The sequence below is a fragment of the Helianthus annuus genome, chromosome 13, assembly GCF_002127325.2.
Source record: "Helianthus annuus cultivar XRQ/B chromosome 13, HanXRQr2.0-SUNRISE, whole genome shotgun sequence".
NCBI classification, from domain to species: Eukaryota; Viridiplantae; Streptophyta; class Magnoliopsida; order Asterales; family Asteraceae; genus Helianthus; species Helianthus annuus.
In genome coordinates, this window is record NC_035445.2 from 75,703,456 (window position 1) to 75,726,851 (window position 23,396).

At 35.5% G+C, this 23,396-nt stretch overlaps 5 protein-coding genes across 8 annotated transcripts; 3 read left to right on the forward strand and 2 right to left on the reverse strand.

The window, feature by feature from the left end:
• The first annotated feature begins 1,215 nt into the window (after positions 1–1,215).
• Positions 1,216–3,788, forward strand: LOC110898221 (fra a 1-associated protein). Its single transcript, XM_022144977.2, has 2 exons — positions 1,216–1,452; positions 3,263–3,788. Exons 1-2 carry the CDS (start codon positions 1,226–1,228, stop codon positions 3,645–3,647), a joined length of 612 nt encoding a protein of 203 aa, XP_022000669.1. The 5' UTR covers positions 1,216–1,225; the 3' UTR covers positions 3,648–3,788.
• A 1,778-nt stretch (positions 3,789–5,566) lies between these two features.
• LOC110898220 (calcium-dependent protein kinase 26) lies at positions 5,567–8,996 on the forward strand. Its single transcript, XM_022144976.2, has 7 exons — positions 5,567–6,638; positions 7,163–7,306; positions 7,392–7,544; positions 7,686–7,801; positions 7,879–8,046; positions 8,377–8,601; positions 8,720–8,996. The coding sequence occupies exons 1-7, from the start codon at positions 5,810–5,812 to the stop codon at positions 8,840–8,842; spliced, it is 1,758 nt and encodes a 585-aa protein (XP_022000668.1). The 5' UTR covers positions 5,567–5,809; the 3' UTR covers positions 8,843–8,996.
• A 661-nt stretch (positions 8,997–9,657) lies between these two features.
• Positions 9,658–15,334, reverse strand: LOC110898222 (E3 ubiquitin-protein ligase RHF2A). Of its 2 annotated transcripts, XR_004877208.1 has the most exons (9): positions 15,128–15,334; positions 14,551–14,688; positions 14,420–14,466; positions 14,283–14,345; positions 14,085–14,193; positions 13,698–13,996; positions 12,814–12,921; positions 12,413–12,720; positions 9,658–9,976 (listed from the first exon to the last, which is right to left on the reverse strand). XR_004877208.1 is itself a non-coding variant. In XM_022144978.2 (8 exons), exons 2-8 carry the CDS (start codon positions 14,677–14,679, stop codon positions 12,468–12,470), a joined length of 1,008 nt encoding a protein of 335 aa, XP_022000670.1. In that variant the 5' UTR covers positions 14,680–14,688; positions 15,128–15,334; the 3' UTR covers positions 12,231–12,467. The 2 variants fall into 2 exon arrangements, 1 of the variants encoding a protein (XP_022000670.1); XM_022144978.2 differs by lacking the exon at positions 9,658–9,976 and having other exon boundaries at positions 12,231–12,720.
• On the forward strand, positions 9,870–12,119 carry LOC110898224 (protein WVD2-like 4). 3 transcript variants are annotated; one of them, XM_035981992.1, is made up of 6 exons: positions 9,870–9,987; positions 10,268–10,604; positions 10,704–10,794; positions 10,863–10,934; positions 11,019–11,126; positions 11,594–12,119. In XM_035981992.1, exons 2-6 carry the CDS (start codon positions 10,270–10,272, stop codon positions 11,981–11,983), a joined length of 996 nt encoding a protein of 331 aa, XP_035837885.1. In that variant the 5' UTR covers positions 9,870–9,987; positions 10,268–10,269; the 3' UTR covers positions 11,984–12,119. The 3 variants fall into 3 exon arrangements, with proteins under 3 accessions (XP_035837885.1, XP_035837886.1, XP_035837884.1); XM_035981993.1 differs by lacking the exon at positions 9,870–9,987 and adding an exon at positions 10,033–10,178; XM_035981991.1 differs by lacking the exon at positions 9,870–9,987 and having other exon boundaries at positions 10,033–10,604.
• Positions 15,335–19,943: 4,609 nt separating the features above from the next.
• On the reverse strand, positions 19,944–20,348 carry LOC110901067. Its single transcript, XM_022147920.1, has one exon. The coding sequence runs from the start codon at positions 20,346–20,348 to the stop codon at positions 19,944–19,946; it is 405 nt and encodes a 134-aa protein (XP_022003612.1).
• Between the last annotated feature and the right edge of the window lie 3,048 nt (positions 20,349–23,396).

A 23,396-nucleotide genomic window follows, 5' to 3' on the forward strand; every position in this document is an offset into this window, starting at 1 on the left:
TTGATGCCAGTTTGTGGTCCTTACTGGATTAGTCGCTTTCTTAGTTAGTTATTCAGTGGTCCCTAATCAGTTAGGATTTTCCGTGTCATAATGATGATGATGTGGTACACTGGTATTAGAGGTTGTTACTTGATATTGAGACTCAGAAGTGCTATATTCGAAGATGCGCTTATTACAACCTTTGTTGGTCTCACATTGTTGTACGAAAGACCTTAGCCGGAGTAGCTTATAATCTTACCTCTTCATATACCACCAAAAAAATTCACATACCGATCTAGAACTGTATTGAAACCAAAGTATTGGAAATTTATAAATACAGTGCAAACTAGTTTCAAGCCTCTGCGTCGCGGGGTGGTAAAATTGTGTTACCATAATTGAGGGGGTCAAAGTTAATATTATATAAAGTATTTAGAAAACGGGGGGCAAAAGTGACATCTTTGAAACTTAAGGGGAAGCAAAAAAAACTTAAAAAAAACAGAGAAAAACCCCGAGGGATCAAAACTGTGGTCAAAACCAAAGGCATTAAGAGGCATTGTCCGTAAAGACAGAGTGCATTGCCGCGATGACTTGTTAGGAATTTGATTGGTATCATGTTCCGTTCATTACAGTATTGTCAGTAAAACATGATGTTAACAAAACAGAAACCTAAGAGTGAAACATAACAAAACCGTCAAGATAATGAAATGGGGATGTAAAACTATAATATTAAAAAAACAGAATAAAAAAAAAAACAATACGATAACAAACAGATAGTTATAACAAAAATATTAAAAAAAACAAATAGTATTAGAATATTTAACATTAATATCAAACATAAAAACAAATGTTATTATGTTTGTAATACAACTTTGTGGCAACATAGTAAATACCACTTTACTTTTGTTCAATTAACAATATGACTGTATTTTGACCATTGAGCTTTCGGTGCAAATTAACACTAGAACATTGTTCCTAAGAACATACGGCAAATGTTATATAGAATAATAACAAGGTTAAATTATACATATTAAAAAAAAAAAAAACTTATCAGAATTCTAGTAGGGAAAAAAATCAAAACCAATAGTAGTTAAGTTTCTCAAATTAAACTTTTTACATCCAATCAAAAAGAAAGTTAAAGGTTTATGAATTCAATACTTATAACCTCAAGGGCTTATTTGCACTTTTCAAAAAATATGTTCTTGATCAGAAAGTAACCGCCTGATGATATAAAACCGACGTTTCCAGAATGTGCGAGAAGAAACAAACAATGGGTTGGGTTTGGAACGAAGACGACGATGATCATCAAAACTCCGGTGAAATCAACGAATTTCATGATTTGAACGGTGGATCTGAAGCTCGATGCTCGACGAGGAAGATTATCTCTTCGCAGTGCAGCACTGAGGAGGTGGAGCCTGGAAAATTCATCAAAAAGTGCGAAAAAACTGAGCAACTTCTTAAGGATTGCGTTGGAAGGTGATTCTGTTTTCAATTCCGTTTTGTAATATTGTTTCTATTGGAGAATAGGAAATGTTTTTGTGTTTGCTAGGGTTTTTATTTGTATGTGTTTTGTTATTAATCTAGGTTTTATATAATGATTGTATTAGAGGTATGTATGACATTAGGTTTAGTTGATGATGAGAAGACGAAGGGCTGTAAATGGTTGAATTAGAGCTATGACAATAGGTCTGGTTGATATTGTAATTAGGATTATATAGGGGAGATGAACCATAAGCTAGATGAAAGAAATAGTGGACTGCGTCATATCGGCTATGTAACTGTTGCAACATTGTGGTTGTTTTCGTGTTTGGTGGGCGATTAAGTGGTGCTTTAGAATAACTGTGCAATGCAAAGAAACGGTTAGCCTCACTACAGGGATTTGGCGCATGACTTGTAGTAAACGAGAGCTACAGTATCTGAGAGGACTGAGGATATTAGGTAAATGCTTGAGAGTAATGGGGATTTAATACCAATAATTGTCATGCTGCTCTTCATACATATAGTCTGGTTCATAATTGCGAGTGCTATATCAGGTACATGAGTCATTCTGGCTGTGGCTTTGTGTCAGGTGGTGGTCATTAAAGAATGTATTGTAGCAAGTACATTGAGTGGTTCTCACTGTGGCTTGCGTGTCACGTGGTCGTTAAGGAATGTATTGTAGAATAATTGTGCAATACAAAGCAACTGGTAGCCTCGCTACAGGGATGTTACCCGATTCAATGTGTAGTAAATGAGAGCTACCATATCAGAGAGAGTAAATGCTTGAGAGTAATGAGGATTGAATGGCAAAACTATCATGTTACTCTTCATATATATATAGTTTGGTTCGTAATCACGATTACTATAGCACATAGTTATTAAAGGCGTTAGGCGCACTCAAGGCGCATAGGCCTTGCCTTGCCTGGGGCCTAGGCGCAAGGCGCAAAAAAGGCGCGGGCCTGAGAAAAAAAAAGCGTACAACAAACAAAACTTAAATTATTTTTATATAATAGAAAATTAATACTATACTTCAAATAAATAAACTAAAGCTATTATACAACATTTAATATCGTCTATTTAGTACCAAAAGTTATAAAATGCTAGTTTATTAGTTTAGAAAAGTAGTTTCGTTAGATAAAAGTAGAAATATATCTAGAATCTTGCCAGAATTTAGAGAAATTGGCCGAAAACTATTAATAATCTAGGAATCTCGCCAGAATCTGCACATGAACATCACCTGGAGAATTAAAGGGCAATTGCCTTGACTTAAGGCGCAATTGCCTCGCTTAGCTAGGAAATTGGGCCTAGGCGCAAGAGGCGATGGCTTTTAACAACTATGCTATAGCAAGTGCATGACTGCGGCTGTGTGTTAGGTGGTCATTAAAGAATGTATTGTAGCAAGGACATTGAATCATTCTAGCTGCTGCTCATGTGACATTAAAGAATGTATTGTAGGAAGTATAGGTTTTGTTGTCCCCTCCTGCACTGTGCCCCTATGTCATGATACATTTAATGCATGTTGTAGTGTCATTTGCTCTTGGTCCGGAATACCGTTGGTTCGCTAGCAAGCTTGCCCAGAAAATGGGTTGAGGTCCATCCTTTCACCCGGACGCTGGTCCAGGTGGTATGTTGTTAGTATTTTTACAAGATTTATATGATCTTATACTTATATAGTTATATAATCTAAGAACAAGAAGCCATTGTATTAGTCTTTTTCTATGACACTCAATGGATGCTGTTAAGATTCTCTAGGCATTCTTTATAAGTTTTCAAGTTTTATACCAATTTCTTAAACTTATGTGTTCAGGCCGTCTGAGGTGGTGCAATCTAACAAGGAATACACAGAAGAAGACGTAACAGAGCAGGTAACAAAAGGTTCTTTACCGATGCAATCATCACCATTTAATTTCCCTGGACTACGAAGTGACGTCGAAGCAATTGAACGTGATCTGTTTGGCAACATGGACCGTTTCTTTGAGGCCGCTGAAGATATGACAAAAGGGTTGTTCGGTATGTTTGGGTCTCCTCATTTATATGATGGAGATTCTAAATCCTTTTTTGGGTTTCCTCGTGTTTTTGATGGAGATTCGAAACCTACTTTCAAAAGGAGTGTGCCTATCGAGTCTGAGCCTTCCAAGGTGGTCAAACCAGATGGTCATGTTGACCTTTCAGGCTTGGCTAGAGATGTTTGAAGTAGTGAACTAGTGCTTATATTCTAGTCAGATTTTGGAATAAACTCTTAACTCATGGCTACATGAAATACATATATTTATATTTCTTTATATACATAACTAATCTTTAAGCTTCTTATGAACAATGATTTTTTTGTCTTTTATTCTTTTTGCCTTGAAGTGAGTTTATCTGCATTTTACGTCAGTTTGTGGTATAAGTTCACATTTGCCTTTGCCTATGTTTTACGCCATGTGGTGGTATAAACTCACGTTTTTGTTTTACGATTTTCTCGGTTTTGGTCGCCGTTTACTTACTACTTAGTATGGTTTTACGACCCCTGTGTTCGCAATGCGAGGGTCAACATAGTACCGATACTCAACGAGGCAATATAAAATTCGCCAAACACAGAGTTTTATTCACAATAAAATAGATTTTTTTGGTATTGTATGTTAGATCGAGTGCAAGTACCATACCAGTACCGTAACAAACCGAACCAATGCCAACCGAACAACACCGGTACTGATACATGTATTCGTTTATATGGTTTTCAATTGATATAAAACACATGTCGATTGCTATGCTAGGTGACAATATCATGCTGGTATCGTAATGAACCAACCGACATGACCAAAAGCCCGCCGCGAAGCGCGGGGAAATCCTACTACTCGGAATACAAATTTTGATTGTTAAAATCATTGAAGTTGCTATGTGTTGTTTGTACTCTGTATTATTAATCTTGTACCTTGTGCTGTATGAATCCAAATCAATTCCCATTACAATATGGATAAACTTAAGCTTTAAATGCATTTACAATTTAGAAAATGTTGCAAATACATATATTTGGCTGTCTCCGGCAATGGACGGACGGCTGGCCGGCCAGCCAGCGGCTGACTTAGCTAAACGTTAAACGCTCGTGCATGTCTTATTGTCATTTTGTATAGATTAAGGTTTGAGATATTAATAATTAATTGATTATAATGATTGTATACAAGACTAGACTTAATATTTTGCTTAACCGTGTACTCAAACGAAGTTTAGAGAGACCAAGGCAAGTGGATAAAGTCATAAAGTCATCTTTTTATATTCCTTAATAGAGCTGTATAAATAACTAATATATGCTAAAAACAATTTAACCTCCTAAAAAATGAGTTATATAAAAAGTCACTATATACATACGCTTATATAAAAAGTCACTATAGTCTATACACAATTATACATACTTATATATAGTAGAGCATTTATTTTAGAAATTACCTGTACGCGCTGCATTGATGATTCAATGATACAGTTAGGTAGAAAGTTATGCAACCATAAGCGGTTTTTACTGTTTTTAAATGTATTCTTGGTTTTGAAATAAATGTTATTTTGTATATGTGTTACAGTTACGGTGATACTATAATTGACAAAGGTCAAAATAATAATGTAAAGAGTAAATTACTTTTTAAGTCATGTGTTTTAATGATTTTAACCACTTGAATCCAAAATCAAAATGTTTAACGTCTTGAAGTACCTAACCACTCATTTTATAACGTTTTGAATCCAATTTTTAACATTTGTACTTTTGAATTTGGACCCAAGTGATTAAAACCACTAAAACGCAGGGACTCAAAACGTTATAAAATGACCGGTTAGGGACTCGGAGAGTTAAACTTTTTGATTTTAGACTCAACTGGTTAAAATCACTTAAACACAGGAACTTAAAAAGTAATTTATTCTAATGTAAATGTATATATCATCAGTCATCACTCTTTATAAGTCACATTAAGATCCAAAAGAGGTATGATAGCTTGTTGAATATATGATATACGTGTGTGCCTAACGCGTACGTAAACATCCCAACTGAATTACCCGTCACTTTCTACGCTTCTCACTCGCTGCCAGAGTGCCAGCCAGCCATATTCCATTGTGTATATATATAATATATATAAACATGCAAATGTAGAAACATTCAAACACAGAAAAAGTCCCCCTTTTTTTCCAAGGTTTTTCTCAAACAAAAGACCTAGTAAACCAACCCAACCCATACCATGTTAAAATATTTCGATCATACCCACCCACCAATCTCAATCTTGTTTCCTTTAAATTTACATCACATTTTTTTTCTATAAGTATCATCTTGTTTTGAACATTTGTTTTATATTCTTGAATATTTCTTTGTTGTTAGTAACATCATATTGGAATTATGGGAAATGTATGTGTAGGAGGATCATGCTACTCAAAAGATGGATTCTTCCATTTAGTGTCACATCCATACTTGTGGTCTCGGTCACCAGATTTTATCGATTACAAAGACGAAGAATGTAACAAAGTAGACAAAGATCCTAGACCACTCGTCGCTGTTCAAAACGCACCTTCACCATTGATGATCATAGCAAAAAACGACGCTAAACCATCTCCGCCGCACACAGCCCCTAATCAAGACGTCAAGCGGTCAGAGGACGCATCATTGCAGCCGAAGGTGGCATATAATGTTAAGAGAATGTTGAGTGCAGGGTTACGAGCTGACTCGGTTTTAAAAACCAAAACCGGGCATTTGAAAGAGTACTATAACTTGGGTCCTAAACTGGGTCATGGTCAGTTTGGTACAACTTTTATTTGCATAGAGAGGACTACAGGTAAAGAATTCGCGTGCAAATCAATCGCGAAAAGGAAACTGTTAACCGAAGAGGATGTAGAGGATGTTAGGAGGGAAATTGAAATCATGCATCATTTATCTGGACATGCTAATGTGGTGTCGATTCAAGGGGCGTATGAAGATTCTGTTGCGGTTCATTTGGTTATGGAGCTTTGTGCTGGAGGTGAACTGTTTGATAGGATTACGAAAAAAGGACATTATTCGGAACGAAAAGCGGCTGATCTTGTTAGAACGATTGCTGGTGTGATCGAAGCTTGTCATTCGTTGGGCGTTATGCATCGGGATTTAAAACCGGAGAATTTTCTGTTTGTTGATGAAGATGAAGATTCGCCTCTCAAAACTATAGATTTTGGGCTATCGGTTTTCTTTAAACCAGGTACCTAATTAATCGTATATACGTATACGTATACGTACATATACATATATGTAAACGAACCGAACGAACATGAACAAGACCTTGTTTATATGTTCGTGTTCGTTTGTTATGGAAATGAACAATGAACGCAAGCGAACGTTCATGAACACATATTGAAATAAACGAACACAAACAAGCGTTCATGAACAGAATATATAACACACTCATACTTATTAAATATTTTATTTATTAGAATTTTGAAGTATTTAAATAAAATATAAAAACTAAATGCACTAATGAACTCTCGAAACATAAATGAACACGTTACTAAACGTTCACTAACACAAATGAACGAACGCGACCGCTGTTCATGTTCGTTCATTTAACTAAACGAACGAAATTTTGTTCATGTCCGTTCATTTATTAAACGAACGAACAGAAGTGACGGTTCACGAACTGTTCGCTGAACATTAGGTTCATTGTGCAGCCCTGGTGTCTGACTTCTCATTCGCATATGAGTTAATAAATTTTGGTTTAAATTTCAGGGGAAACTTTTAGCGATGTGGTTGGAAGTCCTTACTATGTGGCACCAGAAGTTTTGTTAAAACATTACGGTCCAGAAGCGGATATATGGAGTGCGGGTGTAATTCTTTACATTCTTCTTTGTGGGGTGCCTCCGTTTTGGGGTGGTAAGTGTAGAAAACTACAATAATTCGGTAACGATTGTATTTTCTTTTGGTTCGTCACCATTTACAATCTTTGTTTTGCTTACAGAATCTGAAAATGAGATATTTGAAGAGGTTTTGAGGGGCAAACTTGACTTTTCCTCTGATCCATGGCCTAGTATCTCCGAAAGCGCTAAAGATTTGGTTCGAAAAATGCTTACTAGAGACCCAAGAAAGCGGATAACGGCTCACGAAGTTCTTTGTAAGTCCAGTTTGTTTCGTTTTCATTTGTTTTTTATTCGTTTGACAGGGTTGTATTTTAAAAGTGATTATTATGTTTTCAAGTCGCGTATATTCGTTAGCATTATAATTATATTTCTAATTCTTGTATTGATCACCGTAGGCCACCCTTGGATTAATGAAGACGGTGTTGCTCCAGACAAACCTCTTGACTCTGCAGTCTTGAGCCGGTTGACTCAGTTTTCGGCCATGAACAAGCTCAAGAAAATGGCTCTAAGGGTAAAGATTTCAAGAAAATAACGCACAATCTCATTGCAAATGTCAACTTTATGCTTACTCGTCTCATGTTTTCACAGGTTATCGCGTCAAAACTCTCAGAAGAAGAAATCGCCGGATTAAAACAAATGTTCAAGATTATAGATACGGACAACAGTGGTTATATTACTTTTGAAGAGCTAAAGGCTGGACTTACGCGTTTTGGTTCTAATCTTAAAGAATCTGAGATATATGATCTAATGCAATCTGTAAGTATTTTTTATTTTTTATTTTATTTATTTATTTATTTATTTTTTTTGAACGGCAAATTTGGATCACTGACGGACCACTGGAGTATCCTCGTGCCACCAGCGGAACCACCCGATCATATCCATCTCCACTAGGCATAATGCCTATACACCAATTCAGGAGGAAACCCAATAAATGTGGGAAAAACCCCCTTGTGGGAATCGAACCCAGGACCTATTGGTCCCAAAGCCTTATCCCACCCCAAGATGCCACTATGCTATAAAGCCAGTATTTTATTTGTTTTTCTTGTTGCATTATGGATTTTTTAATGTTTTGAAATGAAAATGCAGGCGGATATTGATAATAATGGTACTATCGACTATGGAGAATTTATAGCTGCAACGTTACATATGAATCAAGTCGATAAGGAAGACTATATGTTTGCTGCCTTCTCATATTTTGATAAAGATGGCAGTGGTTATATCACCCTTGATGAACTCCAACAAGCCTGCAAAGAATTCGGAGTAAATGATGTTCATTTAGAAGAAATTATAAAAGAAACTGATCAAAATGATGTACGTTTTTCGCCACCAATATATCAATTATATATGATGGTCAATATTCATTTTTGTGTAAAAGAATCGCGATGATTTGACTTTTTGTGTTGAATCGGTTCATGTTGTTGACTTGCAGGATGGCCGTATAGATTATAATGAGTTTGTAGCAATGATGCACAAGGGAAGCGCGGCGTTGACAAAGAAGCAGTTGAAGGATGATTTTAGTGTCGGGTTAAGGGAGCCGGTGCCAGTTTGTTGATATTATTCGTGTTCGTTTTTTTTTTTTTTTCGATCTACATCGTCACATATTGCATCCTAACAAGTAGATTATGTGACATTGGTTAATGTATGTAACTATGAAACTATACAACCTTTGTTGAAACTGTGGCCAAAAATATGTATATTACCTAGTTTCTTTGATTATTAAAGAAAAAAATCATGTTTATTTTTTAAAGATTGGTAGATGACCTGATAATGTTTTCGCTATATTTATATACTACGTTAACAAATATACTATTAACTAACAAAGATTCTTAAGGCCATTAAGCTATTCATACTTTTCTTCTCATCCATCCCGCAATTCTCTCTCCTCCACATCAGCATCACATGATATTTATTTCATTATATCTTTTCCATCCCAATAAGGGTTTTCGTTATTTTAATCCCACCCGTGAAGAAGAGGAGTTATGACTTACAATACAAGGTTATTGGCACTCGTAGTTATGACTTACAATACAACACAAGGTTATTGGCACTAGGATGTGACACTCACGGATGTCCAGGGTTGCTAAAGTCTAAACAAGTCAAATCAAATTATCCGTATTTGAAAATTTTAAAACTTTATTTGAATTCGAACAGACTTAGGGATATTAAATAACCCGGATTATAAGAAAAAGATAAATAAAATAAAAATAAATAATATGTGTGTATATGCTTCTATAAAAAATGTATGACTCAGGAACCATTTTGAAAATCACATTCTAGTTAAATCAAAAAATTAATTAAATAAAAACAGTATACAACACGTTAAAATGTTATATAACTACACAAATACGGCAAACCGGCCATGAATATATAATAATATAATATGACATACATACCACCAACCCCCATATAACACTTTCAAATATTCCATTATAACCGTCAATTGTAAGCCGTTGATCAACATGAAAACATACAACCAACCCATCTTAAGACAGCTCAATCCAACGGTGCTGCTGGGGTATACATGGGACCAATCACATTGCTCCGTTGTGCCACGTTGGCACCATCACAATACTCACCTGTTCCCCCTATTTTCCGGACACCAACTCATCCATGATCACCAACTTTATAACATTTAAATTTTGTGACAAAATTCATCTTCTTGTGTAGTGTAGATCATCCATTAAGCCTGTATACAAGGTACACCCTTTAGTTATAACTTATATTATTCATCATCAATATTTTCTTCTTTTGTGCTTAACTTGTTACATTAGTTTTCTTCTTTTGAATTTTTCAACTTTCGAGTTATCTTAAATTTAGAAAATCTTTGTTTAATCTTCTTTCATTACTTGTGACTTTGGTGAACCCGCGAAAGTAAACGAGTAAATAGTGTATGCAATATATATATATAGAAAAATTATGTCATGTTTGATTTTTATGCATTGATAGTTGGTTACTAAAACCTGAAATTTTGGGGTAGGAATGGAGTCTGGAAACGAGGCTCCGTTAGATTCTGAAACCGCGGTTATACATGTTAATGAAGTTGTGGAAGATTTGAGAAAAGTTGATGAAGATGTTGGATCATCTAAGAAAGGTAAAGTGGTTAAAAGGGGGAATAAGACGGGTGCATTCGGTCGAACCACAAGACCAAGTTTGTCTCAAAGTTTATCTTTCCCTGCAAAGACCCGAACCCATGACCCAACATCATCCACTCGATCAAACTCTGCGAAAAACACTTCTAGTGGATTGAAAGCGGTTAAAGTTAAAACTACCATGGCGGATAAAGAAGATGATGGCGCGAGTTCCACTGCTTCACCATATTGTTCTTTACTTGACTAAAAGGTTAATCATACTAGTCTATGATCAATTGTTTGACTTGTGATTGAATTTTGTTTTTCGTCGTTTGACTTTACTAGAAATGCGACCAGCGGCTCTGGAGGGCGGCGTAGGAGCAGTACTTCGGGTTTTTCGTTCAGGTTGGATGAACGAGCCGAAAGGCGAAAACAGGTGTAGTTTTTAACTTTCTTGGAATGAAAATGAGTAAGGAGAACTTATGGTTTATCTTTATTCACTAGTTTTATTCAAAGATAGAGGAGAAGGTTCATGCAAAAGAAGTAGAAAAGACTAACTTGCAAGCAAAGTCAAAGGTGTGGTTTTTTGAACTCTATGGTCAAACAAAAGATTATCTTTGATTAAAAGCTAATTATGTTTTTAAATTTGTGAAAATGCAGGAGAACCAGGAAGAGGAGATAAAGAAATTGAGGAAGAGTTTGACTTTTAAAGCTACACCACTACCAAATTTTTACAAAGAGCCCCCTCCAAAACCTCAACTCAAAAAGGTAAATATATAAATTGAAAATCACCAAAATGGACATTGACCAGTCAACTTTATCAAAATGAACATCGCATGCAATCCCTGAAATTTCTGCAAAGTTTGCGTCTGAGGTAGAGTTTGCGTCTTTGATTGTGCCATAGGTTTTTGCGCTTACTTTTTTTTTTCCTTTTCCACCACGATTTTTAAACGAGCATAATTTTTTTTCATACGATAGTATTTTTTATACAAGAAATTACACCAATTTAAAGATAATAAAATTCTCTTTAATTTGGTGTAAATTTAAAAATTGAGTCCCCAGAACGCAATCAATGTTTATTTTGTTAAAGTGGATGGGTCAAATGTTTAATTTCTTGATTTTCCCATTTATAAAATATTTGGTTCTTATTACTTCCAAAACGCACATCCAAACACCCCCTTTGCTTATACGTCGTGTGAAATAATATCGTGTTTGTTTTGTGTATGTAATGATAGATGCCAACCACACGGCCCGTATCACCTAAGCTGGGAAGAAACAAGAGCAATGTGGGTAAGGTGAGCAAGTCTTCGGAATGTATAGAGATTGCTCATAGCCCACGGGCCGTTAAAGACCGAACCATGTCCCCTAGGTCGAACCCCACGAACCATGACAACCATACTGCTGCTTTAAAGCAGCCGAACCGAAAATCTTTGACTAAAACCTCAAGAGACAAAGTTACAACAGGTAAGTCAAAAGAAAAGGCTTTGATAGCAGAAGTCAAAGATGAGAAAGTTTGTAATGAAGTTGAAGGTTGCTTGGAAGTCAATGAGGTGCAGGAAAGTGGGTCCGGTTCAAGTTCGGCCAACCCGGATACGACACATGTGGACATTGTTGTTGGAGGTTAAATATGTTATAAAACTTGTTTTTGACAAGTTGATGGTTCATTGTTTTGGAGTTTGAAAGCATATGTGCAGTGAATTTACTGTAAAAAATGGATCTGTTTGTTTATTGAATTTAAAGATGTCATTTTGATAAAGCAAATCGGTTTCTTGTGGAAATATGTGTTGGTTAAAATGACTATTTACCCTTTTATTTATCAACCTAATAAGAAAAGATGAATACCAATATGTTTGACTACAAAAGTCAAAGATATACTAAATCAAGAAAATAAAATACTAACATATCAGGATTATACAATCAGCTTTAACGAAACGGGTTGTGGCAACAATGCCTGGATGTGTTTTTGTCATTTGAAGTTGCAAAAATCCGATAATTAGAATATATGTTTGACCATGTGACAGATAGTCAAAGACATAACAGAAAACATAACTCACCTTTAAATGTAACTGCCAGCAGAAGATTTTATTGCTCAAACATTAGCAAAACACGCTAGCTTGCACCGCTCACGCCAGCTGTCTCAACTCGATTATGATTACTCTCTCTAGCATCTGAAACCTGATGATTATCATTTTGTCTATTGTTTTCTCTCACATCAAGGCGTTCGATCATGCGAGAAATGTTACCGATACCCGTATTAACTTCTCTCCGTACTTCTGAACCGATATTTGACGTGGATGGAGGACCTTTGTTAAAAAGTTTATCTTTCCACCCTCGTGTACTCTTCGAAAATGATTCTTTATATCTTCAATCAAAATATTAATTAAATTAGTAAATTTATTTAAGAACTTAAGACTTAGATTAAAAATAAAATGGCTTAAAGAGTTAAAAGAGATACCTTGTTGAAAATGCGTTAAATCTCGATTTCCATGTATCTGAAGCTCCGTTTATTTCTGATGGCCCTGCGTTAACCTGATCAGGCCCAGAAGATAGACCGCTCGAGCTTCTGTAGCAAGCAACGTAAAGATAATATAGTTTTCAAACAATGTTAAATAAAAAAACCAAAAAATTAAAGAGTAAAATGCCAAAATAACGTTTTCTTTCGTATCTGGACACCTGGCGTTTTGATTTTGTTGTCATTTCCATCCAAATCACAAACCCAGTTAAAATGTATTGTTAACTCACGGACGATTGGCAATTTACCCAAACCTCAAAAAAATTAAAAAACAGAAAAATAAATGGGTAAATTGGCAAAACCGTCCCTGAGTTAACGATACATTTTAACTGGGTTTGTGATTTGGATGGAAATGGCAACAAAATCAAAACGTCAGGTGTCCAGATACAAAAAAAAAAAAAAAAAGTTATTTTGGATGTAACAGGCAAATCAACCCAAACCTCAGGACGATTTTGGCATTTTACTCAAAAATAAAACATATAACTTTAACTTTTTATGTTACATTTTGTGTAAATATACTGAATTTATTAATGATGTTATGATAAAATTCCAATTGTACTATTTCGTTTCATCAAAAAAAAAAAAAAAAAAAAAAATCTAGAGGTTATAATTCTTTCGATTTGAAATCCTTATGAAGCAGTCATGGTTTAGTTAACACTAAAACATACAGAGGGTTAAAATGGTAATTTTGTCATTCTGATTGTTGATTCAAATTCAACAATGCTTCTCAAACAATCATTTTTTTTTAATCAGAACCAAGTTCATTAATACTGAAAAAGAACTAGCACGTAAATACTGAAAAAGAATAATTGAACAAACATTAATACCTATGAATAACCGAGGTCCCATGTTGACTATTTGACCCGTTCACCATTCCAGATGTGGTTAAATGTTGAACCGTGCCACCCCCACTAGCAGAGTCAACAGCAGCCGGTTCAGCAACTGGTTCAGCTTGCTCTTGAACCAAACCGCCAGTAACCGACATGATGGCACCATATTGGTTGTGACCGATCGACACGCGGTTCCTTGGGCCCACGTGGTGGGCACTCCCCATGGCAGCTGCGGTTGCGGCCAGATGTTGAACGATTCGGTCCTCAAGTTCACTACCACTAAAGCCAACCGGCAACTGTAATAAAAAGTCAAAAGTCAAAGTCAAAGTTTTGTTATGGAATAAATGACGATATTCATAGTTTACAGAAATGACCACGACGTACGTTTCGAATTTCGAAATCACCAAGAGTCGGATGATGAAATATCGCGGAAGTTCTTGTTGGGTTATATCTCACATGTCTCTCTCGCGCTACAGCCTCCAGTAGCTCTTGACTGCAAATGGCATACACATCAGCACACCAATAGACACACACACACACACAGTCGATCGGAAATCGTAACTAATGACAAAAACAGGTCACCTGGATGGATCTTTCAAGCTAACCGCTTGACAACATATAGGACAACTAGAGCTTCTTTGACTCCTATAATAAAAAAATGTATCAAAACCGTTGCATTTCATACAAATTCGCTATTCGATAAAAACAATGTATAGTACCATTCAAGAATGCATTGAATATGAAACTCATGCCTGCAGCAAGTAACCTATAATGGATTAAAAATTACATCAATAACACCATTTAAATCAAGAAAAACCCGTTGTATACGTAAAAACAATACGATCACTACCGTTTTTGGATCATTATCACAAAAATCTTCAAGGCAAATGCTACAAGAATCCTCACAAGCTTCTTGTAACCCTCCTTCCACAAAAGCAGCAGGTGAAATCAGATGATTCTCATTCTTTCCATCTTCCATTTTTGGAACCTAAATAACCACAAAAAAAAAAAAAAAAAAAAAAGTCATAAATTTGACATTAAAAAGAGTAAAAGACCAATAACTCACATCAAAATTAACATTAGATCCTCAACATTTTTTCTTCTATGATGGTAAAATATTAAAATGACTCAATTACACCATAAATGTGTACTAAAATAATCCCTTAAACTTCAGTTTTAACCTAATTGATCACCAGATAACAATCACATACAACAAAGATAACACACACCTATATGAACAAAAAAACTACAAAACAAGAAAACCCATGAAGAGAAATAACAAAGGTTAAAGCTTTACATCAAAACTAAGTTATTTTATGGTTAAACAACATTGTATAACAAAATCTTGAAAACCCCAGATAGCAGATGGATCCAGTAGAAGGGTGTTTTTTTTTTTTTTTTTTTTTTTTGTGGAATTATGAATTTACCTATATGGGAATTGGTAGAATGTTGCAAAGATTGTGATCAAGAACCCTAAAAAATGTGGATTGAAAGAAAAAGATGAAAATTGATGGTTTTCTTGATCTACCAAGAGTTGTGGAAAGCGGAAAGCATCAAAGTTTGATGGAAGAAACGGAGGGAAGATAGCGTCAGAAGAGGGTTTGATGAGTGGAGAGATGGAAAATTCATGAAGTACAACTTTACCTTTTTAAGTTTTTATTTTACCAATACCGTTTATCCACATGTGTTTGTTTGTCCCGTTTGCGTTTGATACCTTTGGTGGTCTCGCTTCTGACGCTGTGCGACTTTTGAATCGGGTTCAAAAAGTCGTTAATAGTAATTCTTCGTCGCTAAAGGTTTCAAACTTTGTATTTAGTAGAATTGGTTTTTCTATTCAAAAGGGGGTGGCGGCGCAACTTGTTGCCCGACTACCTGCCATTGCTTTGTAATTGTACTTGTTCGTGTGGAATGATATTGAAACGATTACTTAAAAAAAAATATCCACATTCTTAGCACTCGTACTAGTGGCTTTTTTTTTTTTGGCGTTTTTTCTGAAAAAAAAAATCCACCGCCTCTATGGGTGTTTTTTTTGAAAATTTGAGTTGGGGCGTTCCAAATCAAACACCGGATTGAGATATTTGGGCCAATTATGCCGTTGCCAACGAAATGTTATGGGTTTTAATTTAAAAAAAACAAAAAAATAAATAATTGGGTAATCATTGGATGAAGCATTATTGGACATTACACCACTACACTCATTTTAGAAAAAACGTCCCTAATGCTCCATTGCTAACTGGACCGCCACATGGCGGATAATGCCCAAGGGTCTTCCTTCACCACTACGCATGGTCTTTTAAATATCATAAAATAATAAAGTATGTTTTTTATTCGTTCTGTTATTAAATCTATGGATGTAAGAATCGCTAGACTCTAGTTGGACAATGATGTGTCGACTAGTGATTAATTGGGATTAGTCATGATTAATCAGATTAAGATTTTTCTATGTGATTTTCAATTACATATATACACATTTTTATATGTATTTAAGTATACAGGTTTTAATCCTCATCTACCCATTTTTTAAGTCTGCAAGGTAACAAGATTAAACAGCAGAATTTATAGGTTTTTGTCATAGTTTGGTCGGAATCTGGCGAAATCATCAATTTCCGATCGACCAGGGCCGATTTTTCTGGTCGACTAGGGCTCACTAGCGATTAATTCACCGGTTACCTGAAAATTAATCAGTGATCGGCCGACTATCAATTAATAACCACCTAGTCGCTGATTAGTCTCAATATTTTCCAACACTGATTAAATGTATACATTTGTTCTTAATAGGATTAGATCTCTCAACCTCATAGGAAGCACACATTTTCAATTTTCCATCACACTTTGATACTAACAGGTTACAAGCCCGATGTATGATTTGGATTTAACTATAAAAATCACATAATATATATATATATATATATATATATATACACGTAACATTTTAGAGTGTTGCCAAATGTACATATTCCCCTATCACAAAAATGTGGAGGGCTCACTATTTAAACCTAAAGAGTATAAGGTAGAAGGTTAAATGTACAAATGTTTATAGGATTGTGTTATTTTTCTGTCTAAAATTGATTTTATGCTAGTTAGGTAGAGGATCCTGTAAAAATTCCAACTTTTGTGAGAAGTGTGAGAAATAATTTGGGAATGACAAGTGTCCGTTATCTTAATTAATTCAAAAGGGTATATTAGTAATTGTCCATTCTTATCAATTAATTGATTTCCAAAGATAACTGCCAAAAATATCAGGCGATATATTAGGGATGTGATTCGAATTCGATTTGTTCTATACATTTAATTGTTTACGGTAAGTTCTTGTTGTAGTGTTATATTCCCAAGTCAAGAGTGTTATATTATGTACAGATATCTTTAATCTCCTTTTCATAGTGTTTTATCCCCATCAATAGTGTTTTATTCTGTATACTGTCTTACAGTAAACAGATAGTGTTATATCTTTCTATAGTGTTTTATCATGTAATATATTGTTCCTTTTCATAGTGTTTTATCCTCATCAATAGTGTTTTATTTTGTATAGTGTCTTACAGTAAACAGATAGTGTTATATCTTCCTATAGTGTTTTATCATGTAATATACTGTTCCTTTTCATAGTGTTTTATCCCCCATCAACAGTGTTTTATTTATGTATGGTGTCTTACAGTAAACATGTAGTGTTATATCTTCATATAGTGTTTTATCATGTAATATACTGTTCTTTATAGTGTTATAAAAAGTTGTTGTGAAGGAAATCGAAGAATTTATTTCAGTACGAGAAATTCGCTGATTCTTTAGGAGATTGATGGGGGTTTTGAAACAGTTACCATAAATTCGTTGATTTATAGGAGATTGATGGGGATTTTGAAACGGTTACCATATTTGAAACATTGGAAAAGTCACTATTGCCTTTTAATTTTACATAAGGTCATTCTAATTAAAACACAATTTACATTTTATACACTATTGATCTCAACTATTAGATCATATATCCAATGGTTTAAAACAGTTCTTACCCTTCTCACATTTTAGACACTTTTTACCATATCCCTACCCATCCTAGTTATACCTCTATAAATCAATCATAAAGAACGTTTATTTCATCTTTATAATCACATGTCGGCCTATACACTTGGAATGTTGGTAGTTGTTTTATGTATCTTTAAACTTTAGACGCTTTAGTTAAAGTTGGATTAGATAAGAATAAAAATGCTAGCATATTTTAATAAGTTTCGAATATTTTGGATTTTAAAATGATGATTTGATAATTTATTGCGTTGGAGTGAGGTAGTGTTTGAAAAGTCGTTAGGCATCAATCAAATACGGTGGGTCTTTTTTGTTTTATTTTTTGAAAGCAAAAGATGGGATCTAAGTTTCTTTCCTTAATATGATTATGACATTATGTTCCTTCCTTTGTATCCATTTATTTGTTTAAATCATATTTGTGAAAGCATGTGCATTTATTAACAAGGGCCCAACACATTTATATATGCTTAAGTTATCTTTCATTTTGAACCTAAAAGATAATGTCTACCACTCAAAGTTGCAACCTAGATAAGAAAGTAATTATGAATAGTTAATGTTTATTATGAAAATAGTAGGTAGTATTATATTAATAGTGGCGGAGCTTGAACGAAAATTCAACTCTTAAAATCTAAATCGGAAGGTTGCATTATCTGATGTCATCCCCGCGCGCGCTTGTACATGGCAATATGTGAAATGTAATAACACAACAGTTGCAGAAGATGTTGATTCAAATGATACTAACAACTACCATCTTTAGTAGCAATCACCGCATTTTTTGTATGTTGTCTAAAACAGTCATTTTCAAACACAAGGTGAGAACCTTTATCCGAGCGGGAAAGCAAACCGGGTCCGCGCGCCCGCACGGACTGAGTCATGTTCTTTGTCGAGTGAGAAAGTAAACCGGGAGATGGTCACTTGCGCCTAAGTTTGGTGCAAGATCTGCGACCATACCCCTTCAATATGGGATTTTTTTGTAATATATAATTAAACGCAAGTTATTTTTATTTAACGTTTCAACATTAATTTTTTGTAAGATTGTTTGGATGACAACCAATTATTTTAAAGTTTCTTTTAACTATTCAGTGTTATAAATTGTTTGGTTTTTAAACTGCTCAGCACTCATCTTTAAATACACCATTGCAAGATGTTTTTTTTATCAATGTTCAAACCGACCCGTTGTAATGACATACCATCGTGTTTATCTTTATATACTTTTTAGTGTCAATTTTTTCGAATAACTTGGCTTTGGATACTATGACATAACTTTTTGGTGACTTCTGAATATATCGTCACCATGTTTTTTTATCGCCACGTTCGTGATTGACTTATTTTTATCTACATTTTGAACCCGCCGCGAAGCGTGGGTGGCATCCGACTAGTTTCATTAGTCGATTAGTCGATTACCTTTAGTAATTGGGCCTTTGAATACGAGCATGGGGTATTGTGATGACAGATAGGCTAGTAAAAAACACACATGATTATGTGGGCTATAATTGGGTTTCATATATGGGCTTGTCACTTGTGACCAAACTGTGGTATTTTGTTTTTCGATCAGATTGCTGTGGGTGGGTCGGATTCCATAACTGATTGGGTCGGGTCAAGCCTACTCACCAGCAAATTGTTAGGTAACTGATTAGTATTACTTTGGATATCATAATAAAAGTAATAGTTAATTGCCAAAATTGTTCCTGAGGTTTGGGTCTGTTTGTTATTTTCGTTCAAAATGATTTTTTTTGTACCATATTGCCCCACATGGTTGTAACTTTTTGCCATTTTCATCTAAATACCTAACTAGGTTAGATTATGCCGTCTGATGGGGTCAACTCGCCAACCGACTGGGTTGACCCAAACCCGACCCGTTCAGCTAAACAAGTTCGCGGGTTCAACCTAAAACTGACCCTAACCCGTTTAGACTAAACCAAAACTTGCAAATTTCTTGTTAGGTTCGTGTCGTATTTTCGGGTCGTATCAGAAATTCACACCCATGACTACACCTGGTTATTGGTGTCTAGTTATTACTCAAATTCCTACGTGACAGTAATTTAGTTAATCGACAACACATAGTCTCAGTTTCATAATCATCCCATACAATCTATTTTTTATAACCTTTTACTTTTTAGTTCAATATTTTTTCTCCAATCAAACCCTGATGAAATAAGCAGTTACAACTTGTACACTTTCATGTTATCATGGTAGTTAAGTTAGTTATTGCCATTTCCCTTTATATGAATTTCAATCCTCTCTTGTACCCCTCCAAAATCCACTATCAGCAAACTTCTTCCACATTTCATCCTCCAATGCCAACATATCTTTATCCATCTCCGGCTTCACAAACCTCTGTAACGCAGCCACGACCGCAGGATGCATCTCCAGCTGCGTCTTGACCCGCCTTTCTTTCCCATTTCGGGGCATCATCAGCCTCGGCCGGTGCCTCCTTCGCATAATAGCATTCCTACACATACCCGCCGGGACCTTGTACATTGTCAAAAACGTGAAATCGACCGCTGCGCATGGGAAGCAGCAGCAAACAGCCGTTACTTCGGCTGTTGTCCCGCCTACCACTTCCGCCATGCGTCTGGCTTTACATGGTTGTAGCAATTGACGGCGTTCTTCTAGCGAACGGCGAAGTTTCGCCATGGAATTATTGGGAGATTGGAGGGTAGAAGGGGACTGGTGTTGAATGAATGACGACCAGTTGATCGGATTGGGGAAATGGTGGGGGGGGGGGGGGTATAAAGGGTTTGGATGGATGTAATGAAAGGTCTCTCTATCGTTCATTTGAGAATTTACCGGGAAAGAGTTATTTATACCTGATATATAAGTAACTGATTATTGGTTATGTTGGCATATTGCACTTGTTAGTTTTAAAAAGTTTCTCTAATCATACGCACCGGGATATAAAGTATAAGCCCTCAAACTCTTGGGGACGAACACATGTCCTTCACACCTTGATATATAGCTGGATTACAAGCCGTTTGGGCGCTTTGGTGTATAAGTAATTAAGTATAACTAAACAATCAAGTTAGTCACGGTTCTTTTATTGAGTTTTTGCTGGTTCGCGAGCCTAAACATGGCTATTATTTAGACAAGTTCTATTTAACATATATTTACACAATAATTGTTAATGTATATAAAATTAAAATATATATCACTTTTACCGTTCCACCACTTCTTGCCTCATTAAAATTCTTGATGGATATACCATTGTACCCTGTTGTATTCCACATCTCTCCAACATCAGGTAATGGAATATATTTACATTCATTATCAGGGATGTAAGTTAGCTGAGCCCGAGCTCGACTAGGCTAAGCTCAGCTTGTTTAAGCTACAAGAGCTCGAGATTGAGATCAATTGAAGCTTTATTTTTAAAACTCGAACTAGGCTTTTTATTATTTATTTATTAGTTAATTTATAAGCATTTATAATTATATTTTTATTATAATTTTTATGTATAACATAATATATACATAATATATACTAAGAGGGAGAATGAACGTGGCGGCGGTGATCATAATGACTATGGTATTGAAGGTCTTTAACGGAATGGAGAAAGAGAAATGTTTTGATCATTGATGGTGGAATGGTGTAAGTGGTCAACATTGGCAATATAGAGGAGACGACGAGTATAAAGAGTGAGGATGAACTTGGCGACGATGGTCATAACAAATGTGGTGTTGAAAGTCTTTAACGGATTGGAGAAAGAGAAATGTTTTAATCGTTGGTGCTTGTTGCTTCGTTTATTTAAGGAGTAATGACAGATTCAAAACATATTTGTACACATGAAAATACTTTAAACAAATTGTAATACGAGACCTACGAATGAACAAGTTTAAAACCAAGTATTGTTACATGTACAAGTGAAGTGGTCAAGTGAAAACAACTAAACAAGGAATATGACAAAAGCTTATAACTTCATCGAAGCTTATAACAATTATGAATTTTTGCTAGTTTCTTTTAACGACGAATGTTACAATAACCCTAATCCTAAATTACACTAAATAATACATAATCTACCACATGTCAGGAATTTGGGCCTGTTTGTTTTAGCTCTTAATGGGCCCTTATTAGTTCCTGACATCATGTGGTAGATTATGTATTATTTAGTTGTTTCCACTTGACCACTTCACTTGCACATATGTTAATCATTCAGACTCAGTATAATGCTTAACCATTCAGACACAAATCTCTGAATCATTCAGACATCTGCTCGCGAATCATATTGTGCAATATGATACATGCATATACTATGCTATGTATTGATTTCTTATTCATCGCACAAACCGATCGGCTTAGAATGCCCCATCTACCCTTTAAAACACCAAAAGCCCTCTCAACATCTTTTCTTGCCGATTCTTGCAACTTTTTGAACGCCTTTTCTTTAGCCTCGACAGGAAACGAATGAGCTTTCACAAAAATAGACCATGATGGGTAGATACCATCCACAAGAAGAAAGCCTCATCTATAATATCGTCCATTAACATAGAATGGACAGAAGGGTGCGGTACCATCCGTTATGGTTTGGAACAACGGCGACGTGTGCAAAACATTGATGTCGTTTTTTGAACCTGGAACACCAAAATATGAATGCCAAAACCATAAATCATTCGACGCCACCGCTTCAAGTATGATGGTTGGTCTTTTGACGTCACCCCTAACATACGCCCCTCGCAACTCTCTTGGACAATTTCTCCACTCGATATGTGTACAATCGATACTACCGAGCATCTCAGGAAAATGGCATCTAGCCTCATGTGCGGCGTAAATACGTGAGATGTTGTGTCTCGTTGGTTTACGTAAAAACTCTTTACCATACAATTTAATGACCGCGTTACAAAAAAATTGCAGACATTCACGCGAAGTTCTGTCCGACATAGCTAGGTATTCATCAAATTGATCGGGAGGATTACCTGTCGCTAGTTGGCGAATGGCGGATGTGCATTTTTGTATCGGCGTGAAACTTGGTTTGCCCCTCGCGTCGTAACCTTCTTGAAACCATTCTTCAGTTGCTTCGATGTCTCCAACAATCTTTAAAAATAATTCTTTTGGTAAACGAAACCGAGCTCTAAACGTTTCGGCATTGTAGGCCGGATTCTTCACAAAAAATCGTTCATTAACACTTCGTTGGTATGTAACCGATCACGATCCACCATTTTCTTCTTTGGGCGGTTCGAACTTTCTTCAAGATCGTTATACACCGACACGAAAAATTTAAGATTGTCAGAAGACGATTGGCTATCGCTATCGTTGTCCATCGGAAACGTCGAATCCGTAGGAAATCCATTTGTGAAATGATATAAAAATTGTAGAATGTGTGATATGTGTTTGTGTTTTGGTGTAGGTGAAATGGTATAAAAATTTTGAAGTATATATAGATTGTTTATAGTTCTTTTTTTTAATTAAACATAATGTTCCAAAAAACGGTCAAAACACATGTGCAACGATCGGATTTTTAAAACTCAACGCGTCAAAAATATAACGCAAATTAATGTTAACTCTTTCATCAAGCAGCCACCCCGGGTGGCCTAAGTCTAACCCTACTAACTATTATTTTGCGGTACAATTGATGATTTTTTAGAACTATATATTAAATGTTATTGTTTGCTACTCCACTAAAATTAAAAATATTTTGTTCGCTACATAGTTTTCAGTATACTTTTCACTGCCACTTGTTCGCTACCTGTTACA